General features: G+C 43.2%; 1 protein-coding gene across 1 annotated transcript in view; it reads right to left on the bottom strand.

Annotated features, from left to right (window-relative positions):
- Positions 1 to 18,825, bottom strand: part of BMAL2 (basic helix-loop-helix ARNT like 2) — a 227,159-nt gene extending 208,334 nt beyond the window's left edge. The window contains exon 1 of the mRNA XM_085652803.1: positions 18,674 to 18,825. Within this exon, the coding sequence (XP_085508929.1) occupies positions 18,674 to 18,716 (43 nt within the window). The 5' untranslated portion in view covers positions 18,717 to 18,825. The remainder of the gene's footprint in view (positions 1 to 18,673) is intronic.
- Between the last annotated feature and the right edge of the window lie 3,176 nt (positions 18,826 to 22,001).

The following is a 22,001-nucleotide window of genomic DNA, read 5'->3' as shown; positions in this document are numbered from 1 at the left end:
ACATTCTGCAATGTTGTTTTTAATATCTTGCATTGATATCAGTGCCTTAAAGCAATATGAAGTACCTAAAGTTGCCACTTTCACACTGTAAAACAAAGGTATAATGTATACATCGTCTGATACAGACTGCTTATTTTTTAACAGTGTGTATGGACTGAAAGAAATGATTAGACTATATTCACCTATGATCGTATGGGAAACAAAAATACTTTGCTTTTGCTTATTAACAGGCTCTCTTCAATCAACATCAATGATATAACCCAGGAGCCAATTATTTCAGATATTCAATAAGTATGCACAATTGTGGTACATCATCAGGCTAAAAGGATGTTTGCTGTGCAGACTCAGGTGACTCAGTTTGTCTTTCTTTAAGGGCAATAGTTTTCCTAATTTAAAATGTGTAGAATCCTGCCAAAAGATTCAAAGACTTATTTTCGTAAACCATGCACAACTCATTGACAATCTGCACCACAAGGGCTGGACTAGGCTAGAACTCCAGCATTTATCCCTCAATTTAGTTTTATACTAATGACCTAACTTCATTAAGGGAACTGATCAGACTTCAGTATCTTTACTTGGCTGCTTTCACGTCTTGGCTGTTTTCATTTCTGCTGTGATAGAGCCATGAAAGCTTTCTCTCATGGCTCCATTCTAGCCATTACCCTCTTGCCCTCTATCAGTGTCAGTAGGGTCTGCACCAGCTAGAAAAGTCAGTTTGTTCCTTTGACTCAAAGAAGCATCTGTTATAGATTGGGAGGAAGGGCCACTTTACCAGCGTGGTCAACAACATTTTTTGCGGATGGATTTTGCTAGTTTTGAACTTTTCAAACTGAGGCACGGTGGTCTCATCCACAGTGTATGTGCTCTGTACCCAAAAGCATGATAAAGTTGTCTAACCTCTAATTGACATAGTTTAGAATAAACTCATAACCCTGTTATCTTTGGTTTGGGACAAGCTATAAGCATAATTCAATCCCTATTTTTAAGGTATATCAAAAATCAATTCAGTGGTAAAGTCGGATTGTTTAAAAATATACAGGAAAGGTGACTTTTAAAAAGTTAGACCTTGTCTGCCCAATCCCCCAATAGGTTAAGCAACATTGGCTGTTGGGAAGCAGGGCCCTGTTAGTGCTTCTCTTTAATGAGGTGTGGAAACTGCTTCCAGGGCAGAAACAGTGGCTTAGGTTTTTTGGCAGGTAGTCTAGGGTGTCAGGCATCTGATGCCTATCAGCTTAGCAAAAGCAGTTGGGGAGCGTTCAGGAACATCATTAACTTGAAGGGAACCAGGGGTGAGGCATGCCCATTTATAGTTTTGAGAAGGAGATGTCTTGTTGCTCTCTGGGTCACCTGCAGCTAGCGTGGCACCTGCCCAGTGTAAAAGAGGGCTGGTTCCAGAACCAGTTCGATGTAGTTGAAGAGGAGAGGACTGATGATTTCCCTAAACACACCCCTGGCACACCAGCAGCCTCCTAGGGCTGAAAGATTCTGCCATCTTGGATTGGCCTAAAACAAGTGTTCTCTGGGATAGTTTGCAGTAAAGCAAACAGGACGTGCTGCAAAAGTGGAATGGCTTGACACTAGGAACTTTTTTCTCATTGATTACGGAGGAGCCAGCAGTCACCCAGACATGGCTAGTGAATCCAGCAAAGGTGGCATCTCATCCATTGCTCATCAAAATACTCTCTTGACCTGTGGATAAACAGAAGACTAGAATTTTTTGTGGAGACTTGAAGGGACTCCAATGGTCAGTTGTCTAAACTCCTGTGTCTAAACTCCTGTGTGACTACAGGGACCCAACAAGCTGCAAGAGGCTTATTTCCTGAAGTGTCCATGTGAACAGTAGCAACTGGACCTGGACTAGATTCTGTTGGTGGCCTCGACAGGAGTGAGTCCTGGCCCCTAAGTGCTGTCCCTTAGGTCCTGGGAGCCCTAGAAGTGACCAAGAGGAGTAGTTTCAGTGAGCCTAAAAATCTGGGACTTGGAAAGCTTTTTTACTTGCTTTTCCCACCAAAACCAACAGCTTCAGCAGGACAGCGTCCAATGGGTAACTGACTTTAAGAGGACTTTACAAGTTACAGTCTGTAGCCTTGCCCCCTTGGAAGATTTTGACTTTAGTTTCAGAGACTAAGTTAGAAGGTAACATCTTTGACCTGGACAACCCTCTTCATGTAACAGACACTTGCTCCATCGTGCGAACTTTGCCAATGCTTGTTGGAATATGGAGCAGCCCTGCAACCAATGGCAGTTGCCGAGCCCTCCAAAAAATTAATAAATGTAATGATCCGCCAGGGTGGTAGAGCAACAGAGGAGCAGATGGAGAGAAGGAACAGTGATTGGGCAGCGGCAAGGGAGCAATGGATGTAGGAAAGAACATTTCAGTTTGACTGCACAAAGCAGGGAATCAACAGAGAAACAGGTGAAGTACAAGCAGCACGTGAGAGACATCAGGACACAAGCACACTCTCAAGAGTGCTTAAGGAAAAACAAAAAAGTAGTTCTTCAAATGTGAGTAGTGAAAGGATGCAAGCCATGGTCAAACACACCAAGAGAAGGAAAGCCAATGAATAAGGAGCAAGCAAATGAGAGTGACATAACAGCTAACCAATGGAAAGCAATGGGCAGGCTAAACGCTGTCTGTAGAGGAGACCTAAATATGATTTGCGGCCTGTAACTCATTGATGATCTATAACTACAGATTCAACCTTGCTTTTGTATTCAAGTAAACCATACATTGAAGTACAAAAAAATGTAAAAGCAGCAGGAATAAGCACTTTCGATTTCCACTTCGATGGGCAGAAATCTGATTGAGTAACATAATTAATGACTTGCACTTCAAATCCATCTTGGTTTTAGAAACAATCACAATACTTCAAATATAACAACACTGTTTTATTAAAAGAGGGTTATGGTGACCAAGTGCAGGCATCCATGAATCTTCAGTTCTCTAAAAAAGATATATTTGCCAGTATGTTAGGAGTTAAAAGTGCTTTTTTAGTTTGAGCCTACCAAAAAGCATAGCTGTCTGGGTGCAAAACACTTACTGTCAGCTTACCAGATCTTACAGGGGGCTTTAAACCGCCCATTACTTACCATCCTTTAGCATTATTGGGACTTGTTTACTTTAACTTCCTATTCAATGGCTTCCTTTGTCCATATTGTGTCTGTTTGTTCCCCAGAGCCGCTTGTGTCCATCCAGTGATCACTTTTAGGAGACAACTTTTCATTTCGATTTAGTACTCCACAAGAGTGCATGTGTTTTCCAGCTGTTTCCCTTGTGTGCTTATCTCCATGGCATCGCGCTCACGTTGCTCTCACTCGGGAGCTTCTCTCCCCCGAGGTTGCTTTCTATCACCTTTCTTTCTCCCCCCCATATTGCTTTCTCTACTATATTCTCTTTCTCCCACCCTCAGTGCGTACCCCATCCTTCGTGTTGCTTCTGCTCCCTGCCCTCTTTGTTGGTTTTCCTCCCATGACTCAGTGTTGCTGACTCAACCACACCTGCCATGCTGTGTCCTCCACCCGGCTTTGAGAAAAAAACATAAGTGAATTCGTAAACAAAAAATTGAGGAAAAAAGTTGCCTGGATAAATTTGCAAGCATGCATGCACTCACCTTTAAAAATGAGATGGCCACAGCAGCTGCTTCATAGCACCGTGTTTTTTTCCCCTCTGTAGCCATGCTAAACCACATCACTAAAAACCATTGGTCAAACCAATAGTTCTCACAGGCAAGACATACTTGCTTTGCCAATACTTATTTTATTGTGACGTTAAACCTTGATTAACGAAACTTTACATCTGAGCTATCCATTCACAACACTATATATTTAAAAACGGTTGTCAATGCAAACTGTTAAACCTGTGGTGTGTTCAGTTGGTGTGACGAGGAAAAGATTCCAACTGCATTATCAAACAAGCATTTGCAATACAATAGGTCGCGCATTTGTAAAGTTAGAACTATTGGTGATATAAATGACAATTTTTTATTTATGTTGTATTTACAGTGTAATGTTTTTGGAAAGAAAGTAGGCGCACGCTATAAAGTATGGAAGCATATGTGTAAGCAGGAAGCATCAAGGGAGTGAAATCATAAGCAAGATAGTTGTAGGAAAGAAGGGAAGTGGTGTGGCGACTTAGTGGGGGAAGGGAACAACGTACAAAGAGAAAAATTAAAACAGGATGGAATAAATGAAAGAGAGTTAGAGCTATTGGCGCTGTAAATGACAATGTCGTTTACCAATGTGTTAAGGTTTGGACTCGAGTGGATGTATGTGGTGCTTAGGTTTGGATTGGAGTGGATGTATGTGGTGCGGAGTGGAATTACGTGGGTTGGAATTTGTAGTTGTGGAACTAAGTGGGGTGGAATTGTGCTGTGTGTATTGTATTTGTGTAGTGGAATTAAGTGGTCTGAAGACACCTATATGCGTTTTACTGTAAAGAAACACTGTGTCTAGATATATATAGATTACTGTACTGTTTCTGTAAGAAATATATAACTGCAAATGTATGTACAGTGATATGATGCTCATGAGGCCTGGTGCACGCTGTGAAAACCCATAATAATACTTAAAGAAAGAAAAACGTAATCACGCATCGCCGACATTCTCTGCAACTTAAGCCCACCCTTGGCTAGTGTAGGTGAATCCTGCAGGAATTACACTGAGGAAGCGCTGCCGTGGAGGGGGAGGGGGCCTCTAAAATGCTACCCCAACCAAGCAGGCCAATAGTTAACCTGAATGTCAACAAGCCGACGCTAAGAGCCATCACTCAGTAGAGGCGCAGGCACAACAAGCCCCTTCAGAGACAGCAGCAGAGTCCAGGAAGAGAGACTCTTCTCAGGGCCTGATGCACCTCACCATAGAAAGGGATGTTTTGAAGCAATAAATGTAAACTAGCCTTCCGGGGGGGGGGGGAGGGTGGGAGGGAAATCACATTACTCCGATACAGCAAGGCACCAAGTCAGGATACATTGTGTCAGAAAAGGCAATACACTATTAACACAAGGAGTTTGAAATGCATGCTGCTCGCTGCGCATGCTTGAAATGGTCTCACACACCCACCAAAAACTGAATGGTGTAGACAGACATGAATCTTAGAGAAAATTAACACTGGCCCCAATAACTAAATAAGATTATGCGGCAATTCAGTGATTATTTACCAATATAGTTTGGCCGGCGCTGATAGAACGAGTTTTATTGCCAGTTTAGATGCGCACACACATCCCCCTTGGCCTGGCCATGCAGCTGATAGTTCGTTAGCTGTGACAGTAGAAGTTTCACATTCACCTATTTGACACCGGCAGCATGATGACAAAAGTTTGTGGCCATCTCAGGTGAATTCTCAGCTCTCGGAAAATAAATAATTTGAAAGTCTCCACTGTCGATATTAAGGAGTCGGCTATATAGCGCTTTTGTGTTTACGTGCATGCTGCATTAATCAGTCCGCTTTAAAGCCCTCCACAGGCTTAAACTGCAGGTAGCCCAAAAACACACACAAGACACAACTACGCTCATTTTCTGATTAAGTAAAGAAATGAACAGCAAACGCCGAAAGCAAAATGCATTTGAGAAGCCTGGACGTCCGGAAATCGCCATGGTTTTGAAAAAACGAGAGCTTATTGACAACAAGCACGGAATCGAAACCAGTGGTGCGCGCGCACCACAGAGGGGCTAGGGAGCACAGCAGCAAAGTGAACGCGCGCTAATTATAAACACATGTTTATAATTAAAACCAGATGCCGCAGCTGCGCGTAACAGACACCAATAGGCGGTTACATTTCTAAAGAAAGCTGGGACATGCGCCCGCCTTTCACCAATTGCGTGCTGTCTTTTTAAAAAGATGCACGCAAAAGCCAATTGCAGCCGACGAGATCAAAAGCACAAGCGTGTGGTCAGCTTTCAGAAGCCCCTACATGAAGTCTCGCCGAGCAGCGCATGCGCGCTGCTACAGGCTCGACCTAAAAAGGAAAAACTGTATGCTTCTACCATTTAAAAAAACTGCTGATAACTATATTACAAATATTTTTTTCAAATCTCGAAAGAATGTGTTTAATTTGGAGCTTGAGGAACAAACGATAGAAGCTTTTTGGCATATAATGCAGCGCTAAATTTTCTGCACTTGAGGTGAGTTGGGGTTAATTTAATAAAAGTGACAATTCATCTCAGAAAATATTGTACTCTGCTGAAACTTCTCGAATTGGGCCTAATTATAAAAGATGGTGGTCTTGGATTCACGCCGGCAGTAGTCTGGACCATATGCTTTATGAGTAAAAGAGAGTAGTTTACTTTTGAAAAGAAGTCTTTGAAACCAAAGAGTTTCTTAGTTTTTGAAAAGTCACGTGACAATTTCTAAACAAATAATTATCATAGACTAAAAATTATAATGTAGAGGGCACCCCAAAACCATCTACTATAATACATGCAGAATGCAATTGCTTTTAAATGCATACTGCAACAATGTATTTATGTCAGATAAATAAGCTCTTATATACAATAAATTACTCAGAAAAATGATGAGATTATAAAACAAAAGAATGTCATCACAATATAATACTCATGATACAATCCTCTAACGCTATTATATACATTCCTTGTATATAACTTCAATGTAAATACAACCATAAGAAAATTAATTGATGAATTTGCAGAGAAGAAAATATCATCTCAATTCAATATCCATATTCTATTTCTTCAACGTAAATATAGTCATTCGTTGTATATATTTCTTCAAAAAAGGTACAGCCAACTCGTGTTTCATGACTTATGCCTCTTATTCAAGGCTGTCTAAGAGAGTCACATTTACCTGATTCGTGGGAACAGATGGATCTTTGTGTTGAAGCACAATCCCGGCATATGGACACTAGACAGCTCAGCCTTCACCAATCTGTGTAGGAAACTCCATGACTGCAACTTCTGTGGACCAAGGAAAACCCTTGCGTAGGGTCAAAAGTACACAGCAGAGTAGCCTGTGTCGTCTGCTCCTTATTTTAACATTTCTGATGGGCCTTGTGTGTTTCTCTGCACAGGAGACTTATGTCTGAGCTCCTGTAGCAGGGGCTCTACTTTTTTGAGCATGTTCTGCTCATCAGCAGATTACCTGAGCCTGCACACAATGGGTTTTACATAAAGCGGGCCTCCTAGCAACAAGGGTAGCTATCATCCCCATGTCTTGGTCATACCCAGATCTTTAAGTGGGATGAAAAAACTGGGGGGGTCTCTCAAAGAGGCGTGGCCAATGTAATTAAGGGTGTGCCTTAAAAACACGTAAGCTAAAAATCTGTGCTTAGCATAGTGTGCCGCCCGTATTTTGCGGTTTCTATCATTACATCCTGATACAACAAGTAACATCATACCTACAACAAGTCAGGACTATTGGCTTTTGTCAATAGTTGTTAGTTGCATAAGATAAATAAGCATCAACTATGGCTTGTATATAATATTGAAAAAGCTTCCACTTAAAGCCATGGTGACACCACAATGATGTTGCTGCTCCTGAGTTTCAAAAAGAGAAGGGAAATCCAGAGAGAAAAGGACTCTCTTTAAATGATTTCCCTTTCCCCTACAACGCTCTGGCATGACGTCATGCCGTAACTTCTCCTCTAGTGAGAAGTGAGCAGTGTGAGCACGCGCACATCGATGTGCCTGCTGTACATGCAGTCTGGAAAAAAACGGACCGCCTGTACCAGGGCACAAGACAGAGCCCAATAGAGGCCCGTTTCAAGGCACCCTTTAGAAAACGGCTGCCTCACAGCACCGGTGAGACCCAGACCACTTAAAGACCTCATCGTAAAACACTTAATGGTTGGTGACAGCTGGCTAATATCAAAGGTTATGATGTAGAAGAGGAAGAGCCAGATGGCATTTGCGTATATGAAGCATGCTGTTAGGAGAGCGAAAACTTTTCATTTACATAATTAATGCATTCATAAGTATATTGTGATTTACATTGCTGATTAATGTATGCATATTAATCATATCATTTGTATTTAGTCTTCCTATGTATTTAGTGATGTGATTTAGTCATGTTAAATAGTTAACATTAACCACTTTTTCTCTTGCCATTTTGAATGTCGATTTACACATGAACGGCTATTATATTATATTCGTATGGTTTGCACATTTTTGTTTTTTCCATTGCCGATGATGTGTTTTTCTGGATGCCTTTTGTTAGTAAATAGTTATTTGTTATGTATTAGATGATGGCAAGAGAGGTTCTCATTAAAGAAAAAAATGCTAGTGTGGGAGAATGACTCGTGGGAAGAGCCGACTGTAGCCGACAGTGTCTGCTGCAACAATTCAAGGACATAGCCATGCATGGTTCATTGTTTGGACATGAGAAAGTGGGGAGTATATCTGCTGATTGGTGTCTAAAAGTGGAAAAAAGCTGAAATGTTGAAATGAATGGTTTTGCTTAATAATATTAATAATGTGTGTTCTGGAGACTAGTTAGGAGAGATGCTTGCTGACGTCAAACTGAGAAGACCCTTCTCACCTCTGCTGATTTCCACAGTTTGAGTTCAAAAAGGTTTTTTGCATACGTATTCTTATTCTCTCGTTGAGAGACCTAGAGACCTTTATTTGGTTTTCTGAAGTTGGCACCTTACCTTGTTTACCTAAACTAAATGCCCTTTTCCCTCGAACCATATCAGCTAAATTAGATTAGGGATTTCCTTCATAGAACACACTTTCGGGATATGTTGTATTCTTTATGTGATTCTCGCTAACGTTCTATTTTTTCTTATTTTGAAATATGGACTCTTGGACCTTTTAAATTTGTAATTGCTTGAATTAGAATTCTTAATGGGTTAATGTCATTGCGTCAATCAATATTTTGTTATTACATCCTTTTTAAACTTATTTTAATTCTCCCTGTTGTTGCCTGTGAAGCCTAATGGTTTCACTGTTTATGAAAATGTATTTCACTGTTAGCTCCTGAGTTCCTCTTCACATGAACTATCAAAGGGTCCATAAAAACAGTGGCGGATTTGTATTACAATTATATACATCGATTAAGATTCAAGAGCCCATGCTCCCTCACTGTGTAGTTTGAGAGAGGCTGTGATATACCAGAGTATGTGTATCCCCCAAGAAGCTGGTGTGCAATGTTAGATCGTATAGTCCCTGAGAAAGCTGCCTCTCATGCCTCCCCTGAATGTTCTTGCACTGCTGCATCATCTCACCCCTCACGGCACAGGCCACGGTATCCAGGTGGCTGTGTGTTAGGTCGGGATTAATGAAGCATTCGATTGAACAAAAGAGGGGTCATTATGATCAACTCCCTAAATAACACCACTATGGTGAGGTCAGCCTGCGATCGGCGAGTAGTGCAGCAAACTTTTCACCCCCTCCCTGGGCAGTCTAGAGTAGCCAGGTTTCTTCCTGACTATCTGCATCAATAAGATAGTCAGGGAAAAGGGAGGGACACTTTGCACTCATCTCACCGGATCAACCTATGGCCTGAAAAGCAACACCTTGACAAACTGTGGCCTAGGGCATTGCCACTACTAGTGCCTGAACAAAAGAGATCTGCTAACTGCCCATCCCCATCCCCCATGGTCAGCTCTGGCAGAAGAGAGCTGGACTTTCTTGTAATTTTTCTCAACTGGCTGGAACTGAGAGAAATGCACATTCCCTAGTGACGTTATGGAAGTTTGCCATCACCAGAGAATCAAAGTCATTAACATCATTATGTAATGTTATTCTTGGAGAATAGGGAGCAGAGGCTGTTTTGGGATGGCATGAAATCAGACAGTTTTCACCTTCCCTGCGGAGTTCCACAGGGGTCCGCCCTATCTCCAACCCTGTTTAATTTATATGTCACCCCTGTGGCTAATCTCGTTAGGAGACATGGCTTTGCTCTGGTCTCGTACGCCGATGACTCAACTTGTCATCTCCATCACCAACCAGCCAGAGACCACAGCACTTAGATTTCATTCCTGTCTCACAGAGATTATGTCTTGGATGGGTCGGAACTATCTGAAAATAAATACAGACAAGACAGAGATGATGGAGTTTGGGCCATTTCTGCCCCTGTGGAACCGAGCGTGGTGGCCGACTGAGGCCAGAGAATGTCCATCCCCAGTGGAGAAGGTTAGAAACCTGGGCATTATTTTCGATAATAAGCAAAATTTTGGTGCACAGGTTAATAGCCTCACTTCCTCATGTTTGTTTCTTTTAAAAATTTTGAGGAAGAACTTTCCTTTTATACCTCAGGAGCTACAAAAAACAGTGATGGTGGCTCTTTTCCTTTCAAAGTTGGATTATTCCAATGCTCTGTTTCTGGGAATTGACAAATTTCAACTGCAAAAACTACAGTCTTTACAAAATGCTGCAGCCAGACTTTTATTGGGCTTACATAGAGGACAGCCAACATCAGCTGGAATTAGATCCCTTCACTGGCTGCCCATTAAACAGCGTATAAAGTTTAAATCTCTAACACTTGTGCACAAGGCAATTTATGGAGGTGCTACTGATGATCTTCAAAAACTTTTTGTACCATATGTTCCGTCACGCACCCTTAGATCGGCTACTCAAAGTCTTATCAAAGTGACAAAGATAAGATGAGAAAGTTGGGGAGGCCAAGCAATAACACACTGTGCGGCCAAACTTTGGAATAAGCTGCCTCTACCTATGAGGCTTCAATCCAACCTTCAGCTTTTTAGGAAGAGCTTGAAAACCCAGCTTTTTGCAGCTACATAGGCCGTGCTATATCGTGCCTCCCTGTCACCACACTCACAGCGCCAAGACGTCTCGGCATTCAAGCGCTATACAAATACTAAACATAAACATAATGTTATGCAGATTTGTGGAGCACACTATCACCAAGAGAGTATCCGGGTGCTGAGCAGGTGTGAGTCTAACAAAACCTAGGGTTTGGTGTGACCACTCAAAAAGCAAGGTCTTGACCTTTTTGCAGGATTCAAGAAGTGAGGAGGGGGTTCCTATCTGTTTTGGCAGGTTGCTCCACTGTTTAGGAGTGATATAGGAGAATCCTTGGCAGTCAGATCTGGTTTTCCGTATGCATGAGATGTGTGCAAGTAGAAGTTTGGACGAGCGGAGGTGTCTGGAAGGTTTGAAAAAGGAGATGCAGGTATGCTGGGCCAGTGTTATGTAGTGCCTTGAAAGTGTGGGCAAGGAATTTGAAATGTGCTTGTTTGGGTACGTGGAGCTTCTTCATGTATGGTGTGATGAGAGTGGAAAGGTTAGTGATCCTTCCCGTAGAGTTCTCAATGGTCTGTAACCTTCTGGAGAGTTTTTTGTTGACCCAGCATAGAGGTTGTTCCTGTAGTCTAGCTTGCTAGTCACAAGGTCATGCATGACGTCTTCTGTGTGCTGATTGGAGCTATATGAAAATCTCCCTCAGCATCTTCAAAGTATGGAAGCAAGAGGCGGTGACGGCCTTGACTTGGGTGGTCATGTTGAGTTGGCTATCGATGAAGGTCCCAAGGTTCTTGGCATGAATGGTGGGGGTGATGTCGGTCCTAGCTCTGTTGGCCACCAGGTGGAGTCCCACAGTGAAGTGCTCTTCCCAAAGATCATGATTTTGTCTTGTCTGCGTTCAGACAGTTGGTCTTCATCCAGTGGGTGATTTCATTCATGGAGCCATTGAACTAGATCCAGTCTTGTCGGTGAGGATGTCATCAGCGTAGAAAAGGACACTGATGTCATGAAAGCAGATCATGATGGCTAGAAGGATTATGTATGCATTGAGGAGGATCGGCTCAGGTAGGACCCTTGAGGAACTCCACAGAAGAGGTCACGGGCATCCAAGGTGTATCGTGCCAGGCTGACTAACTGGGTCCTTCCAGTCAGAAAGGAGCAGATACATTGGAGTGTGTGTCCTTGGATTTTAATGATGTGTATGCTGGGGATGGGGTGTGAGACTGTATCAAATGCTGCGGAGAGGTCCAGAGGGATGAGGGTCACTGTGTATCCACCGTTCAGAGTCATGCGGATGTAATTTGTGGCCACAATAGGGGCTGTTTCTGGGATGGGATGTTGGTTATTAAGATGCATAACTCTTTTTGAACCTGGTTGATCTCCATCAAAATGCAAAGGTTGTACCAGTTTTGAATAACTGGCTGTGTTGACCCTGACTGCCACTGTTTGTTAACATAAACTAACCCTGAGACCCAGGTATTCATACACAAGCTTTGACATTAAGCAGAAGCTATATGGACCAACAAATAGAAGATTTAACCAAGAAGACTATGGGCATGAAGTTTCTCTGTGCTCCTGAAACGTCAGGACCAGACTTCAAGGACTGAGCAAAAAAGGCTTACTGGTGCTGTGCTCTGAAAAGGAAGGGGTAAAGGACTGCCTTGTATGCTCATAATGTACTTTAAATTAACTAAAGAACTACAGGTTCCTCTTCTTCAAGTGTTACTTTGAAGACAATTTTATGAGCGAGGAGTAGCCAGGGCCATGCTGCTGCTCTCCAGCCTGAATTCAAGGTAATTATAGCATAAAGGAACTCTTTCTGCCCTCTCACCATCTCCCTGGGAGACAGAGTGAGAGAAAGCAAGAGAGTGTGAGAGAGAGAGAGAGAGAGAGAGAGAGTGAGTGAGTGAGTGAGTGAGTGAGTGAGTGAGTGAGTGAGTGAGTGAGTGAGTGAGTGAGTGAGTGAGTGAGTGTGAGAGAGTGTGAGAGAGTGTGAGAGAGTGAGAGAGAGAGAGAGGATCCCATAAAGCCCTACCCACCAGGAACAAGAGGAAAGTGGTCAAGTAGCCTCCATGCAATCCACTATTACGGCAAGGGTAACTTTAACACCTCTTTCTTTCCATGTGGCATGCTCCACTACCCCCTAGGAAGGGAATGAAAAGCTGTTGGTAATGATATGCTGTGTTTGTAGTAGACCAGTGCTGCCGTTTGACTATGGAGGGACACCAACCCTGCGCTTTTACCCGAAAGATTTTGCCATGTGAGGCACAGACTGCAGATGAGTGCCAAAAGTAACCTGCAGATGCTCTTAAGCCTATAACGAAGATCAATGCAAAACTCTCTGACTGAATTGCACAAACTAATCAATGCATTGCACAAACTAATCAATGCATTGCACAAACTAATCAATTCACTGCACAAACTAATCAATGCATTGCAGAGACGGTTCTAGGTGAGCAGCATTCCTTCATACATGGAGAAGTCTATGTCTTCATCGTATCCTAGTGCCGAACTAGAGTAGTTCATTTTATTGATCTATTCAGCATGTTAACATGGATGAAGATAATAGACTAAGTTATGACTCTGGCTGGTAATCGTGTTTAGTGGGCACTGTGATTCAAGTGGTGCTAGTATCTGAATGTCTGCCTGGCACCACACACAGAAGAGCAAGCCTTGACTGCTCAATGTCTCTATCTCCATGAATCAAAGCCCCCACAGAAGGTTCTTGCACTCAGTGATCCTGCAGCAGAATTGGTTCCCTATGGTTCCATGAGCAACATGCAATACTTGTTACAAAGATTTATCTAGATATATGTCCGCCCCGTAGACCTGGCCTTTCTCTAGAAATAGTGAATGCGACCGAAGTCCTGACAAAATACTATTGCAAAAGAGGCTGGTGCAACAATGTTTTATTATAAGGAAAATATCCCTCTATGTGCTTATTGAGTACTTGGATAATATTCTAAAAGTTTTATGGGAAGTATACACCCACGCCATTTCTCGATAACTAACTTCTAAAGAAATTAATTCACAGGCAGAAATCTCAGAATTAGATAAAAATTACATTTATGGTCCATGGTATTAGGTAAAAATAAGACATGTTTAAATCACTTCTAAAAGTGTCTCCCTGCAGACCTCAATAGTTCACACAAAACCTTTTCTTTGTCACACCTTTTAACAAAGTTGTGAAACGAGTCAAAAGAGGTCAGGTCGGTTTATTCCATTTCCACCGTTTTAAAGACATTGCAGAGCCCTGAGAATGACGACTGCTGAGGAGGTGACGAATAACGCTGCGTCCTCAAGCGTGGATACTGGCGCGAGCGATGTTTAGGACGCCAGCATCTCAGTGAAATTACGATCAGCTGAAAACAACCGGGACTATTGCAGGAACTAAATTTAGCAGTGTTGACGATCTTGTAGAAAAGTGTGTCACTCGGGTGCTAAGGTCAAACCAGGTCATGCATCACAGGTGAGGTATGTGACCCACTTTACACTCCGACTGCCTGGCATTCAGTGCTATTGCAATGCTAAGACACAAGAGTCGCGTGAGTCATGTGAGGAAACAAGCTTTGCATACAGTAGGCGACTCCTTTGCACCAGTGAAACCTTTAATCAAGCAGTTCACCAAAAACCTCCTTCGTTCACGGAAACCTAAATCCCCTAAGCGCAAGCACCGTGGAGACAAGAGTGCTGGCTTGTATTTGAGGTCCTGGCTAAAACATATTTTTAATCTAGTTATTTGTATGCAATGTATCTATGAATGAAATAATTTAATGTGTGATGACCGAGTGTACTTTGATGATGTACAATAGTCCCTTTTTTATTGCAATGCAATAACATGTGAAATGGCACACGCAATGTCATGAGATGAGAAAGATGCTCAGTGTGTTGGAGGCAAGCCCTACATCCTATGCATATTCTAAAGAAGCAGTGACCATAGGTCGAGCAAATAACTGTGGTATCATACAGACCTAAAAAAAAAAGGGGCTAGGACTCGAGTCCTCCTTGTTTCCAACTGTCTAATATTCTCTACAGTGTTCTTGAATTGGCACCACTGATCACACCAGAACTTGAGAAAATGGACCAGAATTTTAACTTGCCGGGTAACATAACTGAAGAGGTCAACGAGACTCAGACGGCTCAATAAGTTAAAGAATGTTGCTGGAATCTCCAGGGGTCTGTAGATCACAACTGAGTTCTATTTCTGGCAGGACCACCTCCTCTTTAACTGCTCAATGAAGCGATTATATTTAAATTGAGTATTATAGAGTGCAGAAGTGCTATCTTAAAAATAAAGTGTTTTTACAATACATGGGTGCCTACGATCCCTGTATAAAACATGGTCTCCAATTAATTTTTTTACAGGCAACTTGTGACATCTCTAGTCCCGGTTTTAATAAAATGCACCACCGGTCAAATGGAATAAGTTATTACAGTTGAGTCCTGACATCACAATGCCTGCTGCCAGCAGCAATGGTGAAAGGTGGGTGAAGGAACATAATTGCAGCTGCAGTTTAAACAAGGCAAAGAAAACTGGCTTTCCACTCTGCTTGCCTGTCTTTCTAAAACCAACAGTACAGAAATATTTATGGCAACATATTTGTTATTTGCACACAAAAGATCATTACAGGAAAAACAGAATCAGTTGTTTCTATATATTCTGAGCCTCAGCACTTTTTTTTCAATATGACACATTAAACTGGTTCTAATACCATGTTACAACAAATTACTAACTTCTTTTTTATATGTTTAGTTTCGCATTAGAGTCCACTTTTATTCTTCATGTCTGTAACCATACTACCTTTCATAAGAAAGAGCAAGACACCAAGGATTTAAGTGGTTTGCAGGAAGAGGATGGTGTGACTATGTATTGTAAGGAATAAAATACCTTCCCTCTGCTGCACATTCTAAAGATATTGCAACGTACCTGAGAGTTCCATGACCTTCTAAAGGAACTATGCCTTCATCCTCACTCTGCCTCGATCTATATGGTCTTGGAACTCCTTGGTGACTTGCAATATCCTTGTGATGTACAGCACAAGGTACTTTATCATATATATATATACATATATACATATATACACACACACATTATTATTATTTTTTAATCAGAAGCATGCCAGGCATGCTCCTCTTTGATGGTAGAAGAAAGACCAAATGTACCGCTTTCTGTTAACATTTTTGTAGGATTCTTGGAAGAAACACGAGGATTGCATTTGTTATTCAGTCCTCCAACCACACAATGACACAGATGCCGGTAAGCTATAATAATTGTATTGTAATTGCATTTATATAGCGCTTTCTACCCCTGATGAGGCGTTGAATCGCTTTTTCAGCGAGTAGCAAGCTACTCCGGAACCCATAAAGGATTAGTGGTGAATTAGTATAGTGAAATATGAAATTAATTTGAGCAGTGGACATTTTAGCCTTTTATTTTAATTGAAAAGGATGATGAATGTGTTTGTATTTTATAGTGCTTGCTACTCCTGAAGAGGTGTTAGCGCCTTTTGGCAGGTAGCAAAATACTCTGAAACCCAAAACAGTATTAGTGGCGAATTAGTATAGGGAAATATGAATTTAATTTGAGTGGTGGACTTGGTAGTCTGTTATTTGGATTGATAAAGGAAACTGGAGGAATAGAGGGAAGGGTCTAGAAAGTTTTTATTTGTTTGACACCTAACCACACCTTTACTACTTTTAACAAAATATGCTGATAATAAACGCTGCATTAAAATCTGGGCTTGGCTTCTAACAGTGTCATACCCCCTGGACCGCCCTCTTTGCATCTTGCTATCAAAACTAGCCCACATCAGTGATCTACTGGGCATTTTGGAAACTGTGGAACCAGGGGGAATGGTTTTTAACCCTGGTCTCCGATTGGGAGTAAGCTGTGTGATCTTAGACATTGATTTTCTGCCTTTGGTTATCTTTACAAGATTGGAAGAATTTAGAATTCAGCTTCGAGTCTGTAGTAGTGTGTGATAATGAAACTGGACTGGAACCCAACACATGCTCATTGGATATTATGTCCATATTAAAGATGTTCCATTACACTGAGGTTTGCAAAAAAGTGTGTGTGTGTTATCCCGTCTCCTCCTCCCCATGTAATGGACTATGCCTGTGATGCACACAAAACGCGTGGGAAAAGCAGCAGGTTACCTGATAAAAACATTTGAAGTAACAGTGCTTTATTGTAATGTTTTCGCTAGCGCTACTGCTTGAAAACGCCGCCGACTCCGCGGTGTGCAGAGGTGCCACAATTTGGGAGGTGATGAATTTAACTCTGGAGATGGGCAGATACATTGCGAGGTAATGTGAGGACACGGCGATCTTCCTTCTGGGCGTTCTCCTCTGGAGGAGGCATGTGGCAAGATCAACTTTTGTCAAAACACGTCCGGCGCAGGGCATTAAGATTTCAAGGCAGTCCTGGAATAAATGTCATGTCGTTCATTAACCGGGCTCTCAGACGGCAGGTGGGGAGCGGACTGACCTCATAGGTCCCAGGGAGCACCATGTGCAGCCAGTGACACAAGAAAGGCTCCTGCAGCCCGCGCAGTGGGGGCGAGCTCCAGAGGCCCCCTTCAGCACAGTATCCTAGACTGAAAGCTTCTGAGTGAGGGGGGGGGGGGGGCTCCGTGTACTTTGCAGGGCCCCCCTTCAAGTGTCGTTACGCCACTGGTCGTGGCCCGACGTTTCCAGTGTGAACGGGCTCTTGGACCCTACGCTTTGACGTACAACTGTAAGAGCATCTCAAACCCGCACAGGCACAATGCACACTGTGGAAGAAAAGAACCCACCCTGAATGTCAATAATTATCGACGCACTCACATGCGCGGGTGAGCGCAGGACGCTTTTTGCCCCTATGCCTGCATGATCCAGCCAAAAGGGCGGAAGATTCATTCGGTCAGCTCTTCTCTGCCTAGTGACAGCTTTGGTAGTCATTTATTGCGCAAGGGACACCAGGTACACTGATTGGGGGAGGGGTGGGGTCCCACCTACCACCATTCACACACATGCAGGTGCAAGGGTAACTGGGCTGTGCCTCAAACCCCTGCGCGCTGCTGGCTCTGGCTGCTCCCATGATTACCGATGGAAAGTCCGCATCAGTCCAAAAGGAAGTACCTACCACTCGCCAAAAGTATTCCTGCGCAGGTGTGCATATGCCCGTTTCTTTAGGCGGAAAACCTTAGGCTATGTTCCTAATGTCCCTAAGATGTCCAACCAACGTTGTCTTATCCCTCGGCTTGTCATAGACGTGAATGTTAAAACTTTAGGGTCGCCTAACTAATTCCATGACACAGATTGTGTTAATGTATTGTAATCGCCGGGCTCAATCACACAAATAGATACAACGAATGATGTTCTTGCCACTACTGTAACCATTCCATTCGCTGTCGATCTGTGTGTCGTCACTGAGTCACAGATTCCATTAAAACATTTCTGTTTGAAATGCTGCTGCTGTGAAATAAGTAATACAAATCATCTATTAGTACCCACTATCCGCAGCGGTCTCCAGGTGCCCCCACCATTGTCCGATGTAATTACTCCTCATCCGATGGTGCCCACAACGCTTCATCTGTCACTGTAGCCTTTCATCTCCTGCCTGCCATCACCTCACACGTGCCAAAGAGATGCCCACCATGTCCCTCGTAACCTCAGATATTTAACTTTCTGCCTACAGTAGATACCCGTGCCCACCCAACACCTAGTTTCTCTTCATTGTTGAGCACCCCTTGCTCTGTCACTGCAACCCATACTGTTTAATTCATGTGTGAACAACCTCTACTTTCGATGTCCTTCATTCCCTGCGGACCACGTGTCCCCACTATCGCAAGTGTCCCTACATACTTCATGTCTCTACCAGGTGCCCCGTCCACCATCTGCTAGCAGGGGTGCCCATCGCCCACTCTTTTCCTGGCCCCCAGCATTCCCTTCATGCTTCTGCTCAACCCACTGCCTTCCTGGTCCCCAGATCCTCTGCATGCCACAGGTCGGGGTGGTGGGGGGTTAGTCCTACCTGCAGATTCGGCTCCCGCCGCTTCGGTGCCGGACAGCGACATGGACCAAGCCAGTGTGCGTTCTCCTGCTGCGCGGCTCCGCCGCACACAGCAGGCGGGTTTACACTGGCACCTCAATGTACACAGGTGGTTGTAAGAAGCACCAGGGCATCCCAGCCCACAGCACAGCGGAGAGGGCTCCACCCACAGGAGGAGCACAGCTACGTCACGGCCACTCGCCCGCCCTACACGCTGAATAAAAAGCAACTTATCAATGGGACTAGAAAAGACTTGGCGAACCACCGTTGCAGGCGGGCTCTGTCGTCAATGACGGCCATGCCTAAGCCAGGCTTTGGTTTCAATTATAGATACACTTTCCAACTGTAGCTGTTTGGCTGCCTGACTCTAACATGGCCTCATTCCAGAAGGCTTTTCTGTATTTTTCTGCCTCTTTATTGTGGATGCAAAGCCACAAGGAGGACGAGTGACGTACCATTATGGTTTCTGTGGCAACAGTAATGCTCCTAATGATGTGCTCATGCTGCTTATTGTTTACACGAAAGGTTGTCGCTAGCTTTTGTTGCCCCCGCATGCTTGAACTACATTCCCTGGCAAGCAAATGCGCCACTGCCCTAAAATACACATTTATGTGAGACACTGACACATTTTTGCGAGACACTGACATTGTTTAAGAAGTACGGCTATCGGATGTATGTAGGTTTGAGAATTATGGAGCTGCTTACTATCCATGTGGCTCTTTTGTGTGCGACAACTTCAGATAGTCCAAGTTCATTCAGTTTCTGGTGCTTTGCAGATATGTTTTAAAATCTTCCTAGAATTTCTCGTTGTTCAAATTAGTGTAATTTCTGATATTTATATGATTCCCTCATCTTCATTGATGATTTTGTCTGCGCGAAAGTGTCACTCGTAGTCGCTGAAATGTCACTCAAAATTACTCTGAAATTATGTAAATGTCACACATAGCAATCTGAAACCTTGGCAGCTATGAAGTTAGGCATCAGCTGTAGTTTCACCATGTGAAACTGCTGGGAAGCACTTATCATATGAATTGTTAGAGCACAAAAGCAACATTTACATTCCACAAGGAAGACTGATTACAAGGCATACACAGGTGTTGCATTAACTTCGGATTAATTAACCTTGGATTAATCAAGTAAATTCCATAACAACGTTTATTTGTCAAATCCAGTAGGGAGGAATATGCAGGGCACTAGTCCTAAAAAAAGAAGTGGGGGACTAACCTAATCAATCAGTATGCAAGTGGCATCACGGCGCGTGACATCGCGGGGTGTGACTTCACAGCGCGTGACATCACAGGAAGTGGTATCACAAGAAGTGATATCAGATCTTAAGCCCTCACATATATGTTTAGCAGGTCTATCATGAGCACATTTCGAGTATACAGGTAAACTCTCCTGGCTTAGGCAGAAGATTCACACTTTTGTAATTTACACATAAAACAATGTTGCCTTTTGTCACAGTAAACTTCCTCTACCCATAGTGCTTTAAAGGAAAAATAGTGATATTTAAATTACTGCAACGCCTCCTCAGGGGTAGTATGCACGTATATAAATGCTATTTATTTTGTGCAAATACTGGAAAAGATCAACACATCTGACGTTCTTACAGTGCATGCATATCTCCTAAACAGAGCCTGAACAAAGTGAAAAGCTGCCTCTCTTAAGTACGTGCGAAGTGCTAACAAGGTGTGAACCTTTGTTTCCCCACTGTTGCATTTGCTTCTAGGTGTGAGGCTCCTGACTGCTGCCAGCAGGAGTCAGAAATAGGAGAGCCCCACGCGCTGGTGAAAGTGTCCCAGTGTTTGGAAATTACACCGGGACGAATTCAGCATCTTTTTCAGTGGGGCCCAACTTCTTGTCAGGGTGGACAGCGTCCACCCTGTAAAAAAAGTGGGTGAACGCCATCCACCCTCGTGTACCCCTGACTCGTGCCCTGGGAATATGGAGCCCACAACCAGCGCACCTTCTGCACCGGTTGCTCAGCGGTAACTGAGCTAACCAATACCTAAGGTAGCACGGGCCAGAACCATTATATTCAATTCACAAAAAAACACACAACCAGTGGTGGATACAGTAAATAACAAGCATTGGCATAGCCAATAGGTCTCGCCTTTGGGACCTTATAAGTGTTTAGTTATCCAGCACAATATCCAGGGTGCAACAACATCAACTATTGCATGGCTAAACACTTATAAGGTCCCAAAGGCGAGACCTATTGGCTATGCCAATGCTTTTTTTAAGTTGTGCGAGTAAAATCCAGATGAGCCTCCCACGAACAGAAAAGAAATGAAAAAGCAGCCAAGGAGCTCTTCCCGCCATAATTGAGTTCTTTGCTGTTTGATGAAAAGGGGAATCAATTAGTCATGCCATTAAAACGAGAAATGCGCGAAACACAAATGAATTACATTACGAGCATGCATGTGTTCCAGGCACTTGCAAGGCTGCCAGGAGACTGTGATAAGATACAAGAGCAGAACAACGGAGCTGCTTAACAGGAAAGCGAGCCCTTCTTAAAATGGTCAATGACTGCATTATGTAGGACAGCGAGATTAGGACGAGGGGTCGCCCTGATCTCTAGAGGGGGCGGAGAACATCAGGCGCACCCACCAGCTTTATGTTTATTCTTATGTGGAGTTTAATGTTTATAGTTCACTAGCTGCAGGGTGGCTGCTGATGTAAATAAGCAGGAGGATTTTCTTAAGTGCCACTCAGTCTGAAATATTATAGGCCAAAAGCAAATAAATAATACAAAAATATCATGTAATTTACAAGGGTAACTCCCTCCTCCCTTGCACAAGTTATCGGTCGTCCCATAATGCAAAGATGGAGGATTCCCCCCTCCCCCATACACAGATGTTTTTTCAGGGAGAAACCACTTGTCCAATAAATATTTCACCCCCAGCAATAATACACTTACTTCCGACTTTGTCAAGAGAAATGTTATCTCAGTTTCCAGGGTCAGAGGCTTCTTGCCAGTGGCGTAACGAAACTTGAGGTGGCCCCCCCTGCAAAGCACAATGAGGCCCCCCCCCCCCCGCGGCCCGGCCCACCACCTAACCACCGACAAAAATAAGCAGTCACCTAAAGCCGTATTTTCAACACTTATCTGTGCATACTTCGAACAGCAAATATAAATAGAATGCACTTTAATTGTGTTCTAGGGCTGCCTGAATGATGAGATCCATGACTGATAATTAAAGGGAACACAGACAGAAAAGTCACATTACAAATGAATACATACTTTTTTATTTATGACCCTATTTAGTGCCAAGACAAGGTCTTTCCAGGCCCTTTAAACACATAGCTG

This window comes from Triturus cristatus, chromosome 4_1, assembly GCF_964204655.1.
Source record: "Triturus cristatus chromosome 4_1, aTriCri1.1, whole genome shotgun sequence".
Classification (NCBI taxonomy): domain Eukaryota; kingdom Metazoa; phylum Chordata; class Amphibia; order Caudata; family Salamandridae; genus Triturus; species Triturus cristatus.
This window is presented reverse-complemented; position numbering and strand designations above follow the sequence as displayed.